Source organism: Uloborus diversus, chromosome 9, assembly GCF_026930045.1.
Source record: "Uloborus diversus isolate 005 chromosome 9, Udiv.v.3.1, whole genome shotgun sequence".
Taxonomy (NCBI): domain Eukaryota; kingdom Metazoa; phylum Arthropoda; class Arachnida; order Araneae; family Uloboridae; genus Uloborus; species Uloborus diversus.
The window spans coordinates 50,970,818-50,983,459 of NC_072739.1; the positions used below are offsets into that span (position 1 = coordinate 50,970,818).

At 33.3% G+C, this 12,642-nt stretch overlaps 1 protein-coding gene across 1 annotated transcript in view; it reads left to right on the top strand.

Annotated features, from left to right (window-relative positions):
- The window catches only part of LOC129229352 (voltage-dependent anion-selective channel protein 2-like), a 42,487-nt gene extending 30,624 nt beyond the window's left edge, over positions 1-11,863 (top strand). The window contains exons 6-8 of the mRNA XM_054863642.1: positions 7,871-7,987; positions 9,826-9,976; positions 11,445-11,863. Coding sequence (XP_054719617.1) covers positions 7,871-7,987; positions 9,826-9,976; positions 11,445-11,594 — 418 coding nt within the window. The 3' untranslated portion in view covers positions 11,595-11,863. The remainder of the gene's footprint in view (positions 1-7,870; positions 7,988-9,825; positions 9,977-11,444) is intronic.
- Positions 11,864-12,642: the final 779 nt, after the last annotated feature.

Consider the following 12,642-nt stretch of genomic DNA (forward strand, 5'->3'; position numbering starts at 1 on the left):
CAGGGATGTGGAGGAATGTAAACTGATAGACACTCAAAGCAAGTAGCCAACGAGTTGTCAGTGAGGCTGGAGAAGAAGTTTTCTTGTAGTACTTCAGTGGTCGACTGTCGGTGAGTATGTAAAAATGCTTGTTATATAGGTGGCACTTAAAAGCTTCAATTCCCTTGACAATAGCCAGAAGCTCTAATTTGATGGCGGGATATCGTGATTCACTAGGTGAAAGGGCCTTGCTATAGTACGAAACTGGTACCAAGATGTCATTCTTTTCCTGAAGTTGTACTGCGGCTATCACTATGTTGGACGCATCTGTATTCAGATAAAAGTCTTTTGACCAATCTGGTGAGGTGACAAAGGGCTTGAAAAAAAAAATTTCTGCAAATTCTGAAAACACTGCTCATTATTTCGGACCAGCGAAAGGTCGCCTTACGATGTGTAAGCGCATTCAGTGGTTGTGTAAGTTTTGAAAAGTTCGGAATAAGTGACCGATAGTAGGAACAAACACCGAAAAACTGCTTGAGTTGGCGCTTTGTTTTGGGGGTTGGAAAAGATGTTATTTTTTCAATATTTGTAGAGATGGGCATGACCTTGTTTTGTGCTAACTGAAACCCTAGGTAATTAATGGTATCTAAAAAAAATTTACACTTGGCAGGTGCCAAGGTTATGTTGTAGGTTTTAAAGGTGTTCAACAATGCCTTGAGCTTAGTAACCATACTTGGAAAATCATTTGCAGCAATGATATAGTCGTCTTGAAATGAATATATTCCAGGTAAGTTGGTGTCCTCAATAATACTGTCAGAAAGGTTCTGAAAAATCGAAGATGCTCCTCTAACGCCAAAGCATAATCTTTTGTATTTAAACGTGCCAAAAGGTGAAACAAAAGAGAATCTCTCTTGAAGATGTTCTGGGAGATGGACCTGGTGATATGCCGAAAGTAAGTCCAGTGAAGTAAAGTACTTGTACTGGGCAAGTGAATCAATGATCATGTGAATCTTTGGCAAGGGATAGGATGACTGTGCAATGAGACTATTTACAAGGCGTAGGTCAACTGCTAGCCTGTACTTTTGTTTTCCTGACCCATCGGATTTTTTACGGACCAGAAGTATTGTCGAACCCAAATCTCCAAGATGTCGTGAAATGATGTCAGCCTCCTGTAACTGTTTAATCTGTTCTTGCACTTTGGCTTGCAGTGTTTGAGGGATTGGAAAGGGCAAAGTCTTGACAGGGTAGTCATGTAAGAAGTTAAACCGAACTGGCACCCTGTCAGTGTGACCTAGACTTCGTAGTAGTGATGATGAAAAGGCTTGAAAGTTTTCTTGTAACAGGTCTCACATGACCTTTTGTTGTTCTGTTGTAAGGTGGCTAATTTGAAAATTCTCAAAGTTGAATTCTTGTTTGCGTAGTTCTATAATATCAGGTGACGCCTGGATAAAATTCAAATTCGACTCTTCAGTTGGTGTTCTATTTCCTTGATATGTTCAATCAATTCAAGTTTACCGAGGCACATTTTCTTAAGTGTATGTTTACATTAGTTTTATTTTCAATTGGTAAGTGGAAGAAAATTTGTTTATTTTGTCTTCTCTCAGTATCACTATTTTCTTCATGAGGAAAAGCAAGAATGGAGTCCATAATTGTAATGTTGGTCTTGTTTTTGGTCATAGTGAAAAGAAAGTTTCCTTCAACATTGTCTTCCTTGCAGTCAATGTATGCCTCAATGAATCTGTCAGTATTGGGAGGTATGATAGATTTACATTTGATGTAAACAAGAAATTGTTTCTCAGGATCCAAGTCCGGACTAGTGTCATTTTCAGTGTTGTTTTCGATAGGAGTGTTGGTGGCAGTTGTGTTCGATACACAATGGTTGGGTCTTTCAGGGCCTAATAGTGAAAACCTTTGATCATTATAAGACAATGATTCATCAGATGGGTTGATTGAAATATTGAATTTTGTTAAAAAGTCAAAACCTATTATACCTTGGAAAGGTGAATTTTCCTGGAGGTCGATAACAAAAAAATTATGCCTGAAAAATACTGTCTTAATTTTAAAGGAAAACTCTACACAACTCTTGAAGTTATTTGAAGAGTTCACGGTTGAGATAGACTGCAGGTGAGAGATTCTTGTATTTGGTCAGGCCTTTGATGTTTTTGAATGTTTCAGTAGACAAAATTGAAATGGAGGACCCCGTGTCGACAAGAAAAGTACAGATCCTTTGGCCAATATTGATAGGCAAAAGAGGTACTTGGACTTTGTATAAGTGAGAGTTAATGTTTTCTTGTGGTGATATACTATCACATCTTGCTGAAGGAATAAACCCGACAGCATGAGGTGACAATTTTAACTCAACATGCTTCTTCGGACTAGTTTGGGTTTGTACAGTCTTTCATAGTACTATCCTTCCTCGCGAATTCTGAGGAGTTCTCTTTGATACACTAGATGGGACAGCATGATTTACACCTAAGTCCTGTACAGGGGGAGGTTGGTTATATGTCACATATGAAGGGACCGACCAAGGTGGATGTGGTGGCAGTGGAACAGACATGTCCCCAAAAACAGCAGGATTTCTAACATTGTGATTTATCTGACCACACAAACCGATAATATCATTCCGAATTTTGAATGAGCAATTGTCTTCACAAAGGTGGTTAGAATTCTTATTAAATAAAATGGAGCCTTGATTTTGACAATCATGCAGCAATTTTAATGCATTTGAAGAACATTGTGTTTGACAATAGTCTTGCATCCTTTGGTGTGAAGTAATAGGGAAATCTAAGTCCCGTGTTGTGAAAGATGTATTCAAAAACTCGTTATTTCCCTTTGATGTGTCATTGTTATCATTATTGTGCCAATTGGCTCTACTTTAAAAAAAAAACAGCTTTTCTGTTGTATGTGCCTCTTGACTTGTTGTAATTCCTAAAATTGCCATTGTTATGATTCCCTCCGTTGAATGTGGAAGAATTTCCCCAAGTCCTTCTGTGGCCTAGTGGCACAAAATTAGAGTTTCTACTGTATCATCATCCGACCACCCATTAACCTGAATTATATCTGATTTGTTCGCAAAAAAAAATTCTCGAGTCTCCGTGAAAGGGAGAAACAGGAACCAAGAATGTTGATTTTGAGGAGTGTGAAGGTTGTACATGATTTACCGGTGGTATGGACTGTGTCGATGGTGTGGGCTGTGTCGACGCTGTAGATGTACCTCGGGTTTGACATTACATTGATAAGAACCTATCTGTATAGTGGTATGAATGTTTTGAACAAAAATTTGACTGGTTTTCATGAAAAATGGTAATATGTAGCTTTCCCAAATGTTTTTAGCTCTGATTTAAAAATATATATTTTCTCGTATAGTACGAGATCCGACTGCAGAATTTTGCACTCATCGAATATAAAGTCAAAATCAAATTTTTATATTACATTATGAAAGGCTCAATGTGTTTTGCTAGGTTGCCTGGCAAGAAGTGCCCGCAAGTATTTTTTATCAAATTAATATTACTGTTATTACCATATACATGTTATATGTATATGGATTTTTAATGTAACCAACAAAAATTTATTAATTTTATTTCTTTTGGAGCATTTGAAATTCGTTTCTACTACTGTTTGCACCTTTGGTTGAAAACACTAACAATTGACGCATGCGCGATGACTTTAAAAACTCGTACAACCAAGGGCGTATCCAGCTCAACCAAGAAAGGAGAGGGGGGGAGGCAGTCGTAGGGAAGCCCTGATGGGCAAATTTTGTTTCACGATATGGCAAAAATATCACCATTCGGAAAGTTTTGTTTGACGATATGATAAAAATATCATTTGGCAAAATTTGGAGTTCCTTTAGGTGAATTATCATCATTCGGGGATTCGGAATTCCATTCGGTCCATTGAGTTTCCACCCTGATAAAATTTGAAGTTTGGGATGCACCTGAAAAGGCGCAATATTTGGGCAGTTAGGAGACTGGTTTTTAGCACCTTCCTCCCTTTTTTATTCCAAGATTTTTGAAGCAATGAAATTCTAAAACGAGTGCGGTATGAACTCAAGTAAACACCAATTACTTTCCCTTTTCAATGAGCTCCCAAAGAAGATGTATACACTTCAAACTCAGAAACAAGTACTACATATGAACTCTTTGATAAATTTAGAAATTGAAACAACCGTCTATTTTTTTTTAATTCTAAATATTTTTTCTTTTTAAAGTGGGGGGGGGGGGGAGCTGCCCAACCTTTCCCTCCTCTGGGTACGTCCATGCGTAGAGCTGGCCATCGCCATCCCTGTCGAACGAATATTGTGAAGTGCTAAGTCTTTCATTCTAAGCAATCTTTAACAGGTGGCAACCCCCACTTGCGGCCATTTTTGCATAGAAAACCTTAGTTAATCAAGTTCAGAAAAAAATTAGCTTAAATTTGATGTATAAATGATGACTATACTTTATGAGAGCATAAACATGCACCAATACCCGTTTACATGTGACTGGAAATAGGTTGCGGCCAGTTGCGCAACAGTAACCATACATTTTCAAGTTCCTTAGGTATATTTCAAGTAGAGTATAGTTTATTTTAATAACAAATGCGTCATTTTTACCCCAAAATGTCAAACAATATTAATTTGATAAAAAATACTTGCATGCACTTCTTGCTAGGCGACCTAGCCAAAACACATTGCCCTTTTCATAATGTAATATAAAAATTCGATTTTGACTTTATACCTGATGAGTGCGGAATTTTGCAGCCGAATATTAGACTAGTAGTATGGATGGTGTTGAAAGAATAAAATACAGTCGGACCCCGATTCAACAAATTCATCGGGACTGATACTTTTATACATTAAATCAGGGTTCATCGTAATATGGGGGTGTGATTTTTTTTTTTTTTAATTGCACTTACCTTATCTAAAAGCTCTAATAAAAGCAACTGCGCAAAAATATCCATAATTAGAAAGAGTACACTTTTTATTCAACATTCCGTGACTTATTACACACAAGTTAATTTGAAATTTTAAAGTACTGAGTAATGGATGTTTGAAAATTTCTTTGATACTTGACTCGAAGTAGTTCTTTTTCGACTTTATGGAGTGAAGAAGAAAATACTGTGTCATTTACAGCCTCTGCACAAGATATGTTTTTAGTTTCCAGGCCATGTAAAGCTTTTGAAAAAGTAACAGTTTTAATGGGAGTTTTATTATGGCTTTTTGCATCAAAATCTCTATTCGTTGGCTGTCCCCTTGCCCGTTAAATATTGCAGATTCCAAGAAAAGTCTTTTTCTGCTTTGGACAGTATGGATAAATCATTTTGCAAATAATTCATTAATTTGAGGTTTATCATTCGGTAAATAGGGATTTTTGCCTTCATTTTAATCAAGGGAAAAGAAAAATTCACTAAATCGCGAAATTTGTTAAATAGAAGTTCGTTAAATCTGTGTGCGACTAATTTTTTACTTTTTAGTGCAATTTCCAGCTGCTGTTTTGAAGTCTGTTCTTTTTTTCTTCCAAAAATATTTTATGTTGATACTGTTTTTTCCCAATTCTGATAAAGTAGCTTTATCCATATAGATCATGACTCCCCCAAATTATAAAGTAGCTCCTTCACAGCTTGTGGAGTAGTATGAAGCTATAAATTCCATAAAGGGAAAGAAGTTTCTCATCAAAATATCCCCAACAGCTTTGAGTTCTTGGTGTTTTTAGGCTGCTTTGATAGAAGGAACATACTTCTTTTAAAATATCAATGAAAATTTTCTCATATTTTCATCTTTTAAAGCATTCATTGTAGCCAATTCCAGTCAATGTGTGACACAATGCACAGTAACTTTCTAAGATTTTCACAAATCAATGTATCGCCTATACTCACAGTAGCACTGTCAAAATAACAGATGAAACTGATTCTTTGTTTTTGTCTTAAGTATGTTCGCTTTGAGATGGGGTCGATTAGAAACAACCACAGCCTATCTCCCACAATCCTCAAGGAGAGAGCAATTTCAGATAGGGGGTTGCCAACGCTAGGAATTTGAAAAGGAGGATTGGGGGAAATGCGTGTGCATGCTGTGAAGGAAGTGAAATGAATCTTTATTTTTTTTTAACAGGGTTCGTACGTCCTTAAAAAAACCCTTAGGAAACCCTTAATTTCATCAAGCAAAATTAAGGTCCTTAAAAAACCCTTAAAAAGTCCTTAATTTTCTGAAAATTTTCTTATTTTTTAAAAAACTATCGAGTATGGTCCTTTTTTCTTATTTTTTCTTTTTTGCTCCTTCAAATCTTTATCCTCCTCAATATCTGCCACAAACGTATGTTTTGGAGACATACCAACTACGTTTAAACGTGCTTCGCCGAAAATTGATTGCCTTGTTTGAGATTTCAATCTTTTCGCATTCTGCAAATATTTCAATCTTTTTAAATAATGGAAGGTTTTTTACCATATGCTACCTCATATCTGTATATTTTTTTCATTATTTCAAAAATATTTTTTATTTCCTAAGTTTATTTTAGAAAAAATGCGAAAGACTATCCAAACAATGTGGTCCAACTCTCAGTCTCTGTATTTAAAATTGGCGTGGTTACTGTTTTTATGTTTTTAAAAAAGCTTTCAAAACATTTATGGTGAAGCTCTAATGGCTTAGGTTAGGCTTTATGGCCTGAAATTTTTTGGAATTTCATTATTAAATTACTAAACTTCATTTTTTTTTCTTTTATCATGAAATAGTATTATGAAGTTTTTAAAACCAAATTATGAGGAGAAAGGATAATCAATTATATATATATATATATATATATATATATATATATATATATATATTTATTTTCAAATGTTTTTTGTAAATATTCCCCCCCCCCCCCCCAAAAAAAAATATATATATATATATATATATATATATATATTGATATAATTGAGTGAGACAGCCAAGATTAAAATCTGGCTCCATCAACCCCTTTATTGGAGGACTCAGGAGTTAGAAATTGCTTCCTCTCTTTCAAAATTTAAATTTATATAGAAATAAACAAACTTGTGAGAAATAGTAGAATATAACAAATTTGTTCAAAATGGGATTTTAGTAACTATAACAGATTAAAAGCAATAATAACGAAACACTAGTTTAAATATCTTGAAGAAAAGAGATTCTAGTTATCTTCCTTCAATTTGCCTTTCACTCCAATCATGTATGCTGAAAAATAATGCTTTAATAAACGACTAATTTTCTACAGCTATCCCCTTTTTTATTTTTTATTATGACTGAAATTTGAGAAATAAATACTATGTTTTAAGAACAATATGTGCCATGTACTGAATTAATTACTACCCAATCATTTCAAGCATAATTTATAGGGAAAAACTTTCGTTCTGGTTAATTCACCATTTTTTTGTTGAATCTTGGAATGTCATGGAATCTATGGGCTATTTTTATCTAATCCCTTTTCTGCTTGATTTTAAGATTTTTTTTTTTTTTTGGGGGGGGGGGGGGGATTTCCTCCTTTTTGCTCTTTGGTCACTCTCATCCCTGTGATGTATGAAATTTTAATATTTTATTCACTGATAATGGGACATCCCAGTCAATTGTCCCTCTCCCTGCTTTTTGGAAAAAATGATGCATTTGTGCATGTGTATATATAATATGTATCATGTACTTTGCCCCCCTCCCCATGGAAAACTTTTAAATGGTATGCCTATAGTTATCTAATGATTTCCCTTACATGTCCTTAAAATATTTTGAGAGTCCTTAAAAAGTCCTTAATTTTTACTTTTAAAAATGAGTATGAACCTTGTTTAAGTGTTGGTTTTAATATTTTTTGTTTATCATCTATTTGTAATTTCTAATTTTATGCATTTCACAAGAAATCTAAATTGTTTCTGTAAAGTAAACTATTCCTGTACTGACTGAAATTTTTATTTCTAGCTATCAAAACTGGTTGGTGGGTGCGAAATTTTCACATGATTTGGCAAGACATCAGCTAACGAAAACTAATGTTGGTGTTGGTTATTCTCTAGGGGATTTTGTATTCCATTCTAGTGTGTAAGTGCTTTCAAACTCATCCAATTATTCAATTAAACACATTTCAATTTATTTTATTAAACATAAATGAATTTGAAGTATTTTTGATTCTACTGATACATTTATCTACAAAATGTGTTCATTATGGAAAAATATTATTTTGGACTCAATAAAACCAAATTTTGTCCATTCATAATCTTGATGACAGGTGGAAATTTTGCAAAAATTAGTAGCTGCAGTTAAGCAATGTTTTTATAGGATTGCCACTGGCGACAAAAAAAGCTACTTTCGTGACTATTTCTGACCACAGGATACTATAGTGACTTTTTTGATAAGAACTGGTCAAAAAAGGCCCAAAAGCAACTATTTTTTCAAAATTCACGACGTCTTGCAATTGTAGACTAATTTTTTTCATATTTTGTGAACTTCATTAAATAAAATAGAAAAATGTTTTTATTAAATAAAAATTTTGAGTTCATCAGTTGCATTCATTGATGTCACGAAGATTAAATCATGTATTTTTCTGCCAACAGTGTCTCCCGCCTTTAAGCACATCAAACTATGATGGATGAATGCAAACGTAAACGGGGTATGAGTAGAAAGATGTGCCAAGTTAATACAAGAGATATTCATTGAATTGTTCTTAAACTATTTGAGAGGCAGTTCGTCAATGCAGTTTTCTGAGCATGGGTAGGGGAAACTGCTGTACCCACGGACAAAATTTACTATACAATTTCTGCTGGTGTCTGGGAATGGATAATAGATCGGAAAATATTTACGGCAGAATCTACAACTTACCATCTAATTTGGCAATTTTTGTCAGGTAAAAATCTCAAAGTTTTCAACTTCAAAAACAATTTCTTAAAAATCATCTTTTTTGTCCGTGGGTACAACGCCCCGTTCACCCCATGGAGAGGTGCCTTTGTACCCATGGATATATAAAAAAAATTATATATAAATAGATCTGAGTCAAAAAATTATACTCAATACATTTTCGTAAGCCATTTTATATAAATACTTTAAACATCCATTGAAAATAACATGAAATAAAATATTCAACAGAAATTAAACTTTGAAAATTAACCGAAGGTTTTTTCCCTTTTTTAAATTTTCCTTAATTTTTAACGTCAGTGAACTTTAAAAGAAGTTATTACTCTTAAGAGAGTTAATGATGTTATGAATACTTAATGTTTTTAAACAAAAATATAACTAGATTCATGATAGTATGACTCTCTATGTAACTACATAATAACTTCAATTTATATGCAAATTGAAACATTTAACAAAATTAACTCATTACAAAAACTCAGTTTAGATTAAACCAACAAAAATCTAGAAAAGTTGACTTCAAATGAAAACAGGTATGGAGTTACTTCAACACTATATCTTCAATCTTTACTTCAAATTCATCATTATTGTTGAAAGCACATTTTGGACGTTGATGACATGGCACCATTTTGAGGTTCTTCACATTGTAAGAAGACTGGGGTGTGACCCAAGGAGACAAAAACCACCGTCTGTGGGTACACATGCTTATGTGTCCTTGGGTACAAAGGCACACCATTATTTTATTATTGTAGAAAAGTTCATGCTTTCAAACAATGCCAACTAGCACTTGAAAAGTTAAAGCAATCAAAGTTAATCACACAACCTCCTCTTTTCTCATTTGGGCTTGGGAGTGGCAGTGGCAGAATTATGTGTTAAGTTTTACTTTCACAATTGCTTTGAAAACAAATCGTCTTTCGAAACTGATATATGTAGAGTTTTAACCACGCTGCAGATTCTATAGAGTAAGGTTTGTCAATTGTATTAATCTTCTAATCAACCAAATAGGTTTACTCTTTCTTATTATTTTTTAGAGCTGATGGGCAGGAGTTTAATGGATTGATGTATCAAAAAGTCAATGACAAACTGGAATCAGGAATGACATTAACTTGGATAGCTGGGACTAATGAAACTAAATTTGGACTTGGTTGCGTTTATAAATTAGATGATGATACTTCAGTCAGAGTAAGTGATTTGATTCATTTTCTAGCAAACTTTTTAGAAAGTAAGAGTTAAAATTTTGTAATTGAATTTGGGACAATGTAGTAACCAATTTAACAACTTCCTTTGAGGATTTTTTTTAACGTCATCATAAAAGTTATTAAATTCTAATTAAATGGAGAAAAAAAACCTTTGTTCTTGTTCATAATATCATATTTAAAACATTCAAAATAAAATGTATTTTTTACTATTCACGTTAATTCAATGCTCAATTTTTCTACCAATTTCAAAAATCATAGGGTAACGGCACCAGTCACAGATGTGCTTAAGACATCGCTCTCAGGTTAACTCAAGTTTCTGGGCCTTTTAATGTACTTAGACTTTATCTCATCTAACGTTAGGCTGCTTCTGGATCCTCTGAATTATCTTATTATTTGCTCAATTTGCAAAAAAAGCTCCAATCCTCAGTAACAGACACCAAAAAATCTGATGACACCCAGCAACAGACAGATGGAGGAAAGGATGAGTAATAGACAAAATTCCCTTTTTTTCTTTAAAATGTGCAAAAGTTTTTTATTTTTCAGAACTAAATCCTTGTTAAATTCAAATGAACACTAGCTGATATCGCTGGTAGCAGTTCATAACCTTCCACCACTGCCTTGTAAATACCAACTGGTTCATAAAATTCACTATGATAATGTGATAACACTAGATGTTTGCACAGTATTTATGGGCCACATCAACATCAGTTTTACCCACCTAAAAGGCTTATTTTTAAATCCTAACTGTTACTGGACCCTTGTCTGTTACTGGTGACTTTACCCTATTTCACACATGGAGAAAAATTGGCAATCAAGTGTTTTCTACATTATTAAAAATAATTTGACTGAGAAACATTTGACTAATGTTGAAAAAGATTTGCCTCACTGTTGCAAAAAACAGGAAAATCTAGAAGAGTTTTAAGAAATAACAGAGCAAGCCTGTGTTTGATTTGTTGATACTTCTCTGAGCTTTCTGTTCTGTGAGGAAGTAATAACTATCTGATAATCATAATAAGTTATATTTAAAGCAATTGTTTTCAAATTATAGAAATTTTCTCTTTTTAATAATTCTTATAGGAACTGTTGCAATAAATAGTCAATACAGTCAACTTCCGATTATTGGCGGTGGTTGGATTATCCGCGGGTCTTTTCAGTTTGTTTTTTAAACTTATGGTTGTGGTATTGTTTGCTTTTAGATTTTACAAGAATTTTTTCTATTCAATGTTAGTAGATGCAAGGTAGGAATCTTTTTAGCTATAATTTAAATGTATGTGTGTGAGTGTTAATATTTTTTAACTATTGTGTACCCTAAGTATCAATTTTTACCTATTGATTACCCGCGGTTTTCGCATTTTCGCGGTTACCATGCCACTTTATTCGGTGGATAATCGGGAGTTTACTGTACTTCTTGTTATAGAAGTGTCTAACATAAATGCAATTTTATCTTTTAGGCTAAGGTTAATAATAGCAGTCAAATTGGTCTGTCATTTACTCATCGCCTTCGAAAGGGAATTCAACTAACTCTGTCTACTCTAATTGATGGAAAAAGTTTTAACCAAGGTGGACACAAAATCGGTTTAGGGCTTGAACTAGAAGGCTAGCCTGGTTATTAACATTATGAATTGCATTTATATTCTATTATATATATAAAAGATTCTATTAAGTTTATTATATTTTTGACTCGTGAGAATTTTCTCATTTGTAGTTCATATAAAGTTTATATGTTGGGGCTAAGGGATAGTTTGATACTAATTTGAAATCAAGCTTATATTTATATACCATCTCACACCATTGTCAAAATAGCTGTTGCAAAAATGAAATATGTAGACAAAACTTAAAATAAAGTTTAATGATGCTATATTTGTTAAAACATTTTGTTTGTCACCTTTACTTTGTCTCTTTTTGTAATGTTCTGTTCTCTTCTCAGATTTGCTAGTTTAGGTATAACATACAAACACTATAAGGTAAACATGCCAGTAGTGGCCAATGCTTAGTAGTGCTGGAATCCTATTTTTTTTGAATATAATCCTTGAAGTGGCAACTACTGGTGTATTTACCTTATGTGTTCATTAAAATTTTTATTAGTGTAAAAAGGACTAAAGAGTAACTGAGCTAATGAAATGAAATTTGTTCTTAAAGTTGTTGTATATATATTAATTTCTGGAGTCATTTTTTCAATCTGAAAGTAAGCTGATCAAATTTTATCCTTTTAAAAAAGGGCTGTAAGTTCTCTAAAACTTGCTTGTTGTGTAATTTATTTTTCTTCTGCTAAAAATGTAGGGCTGAAAAAAAAAAAACCCTGCTTCTTATATTTTTAACTATAGCAGTCAGTTAAAGAAATTTTTGTAAACATGAGTTATTGCATGAAAATTAAAGTGTGGAGAAACAAAATGTTAAATGAAATTTTTTTACATTGCTACAATGAATGAAGTGAAAATTGCAGTTTTAAATTCTTTATTATTGCTTACTTTCTTTGTGCTATTTCAGTAAGCATGAGTCATTGACTGAGGGAAAAAAGAAAGATTTCAACGTCATTTTCTTACATCTTAGTTGATACAATAAATGAAGTAAAAACTCCACCTGCATTATATTTTTGCAGTTTTAGTTATATGGGTCATCCCATGTCAAATCAACCAATAGAAAAAGTTT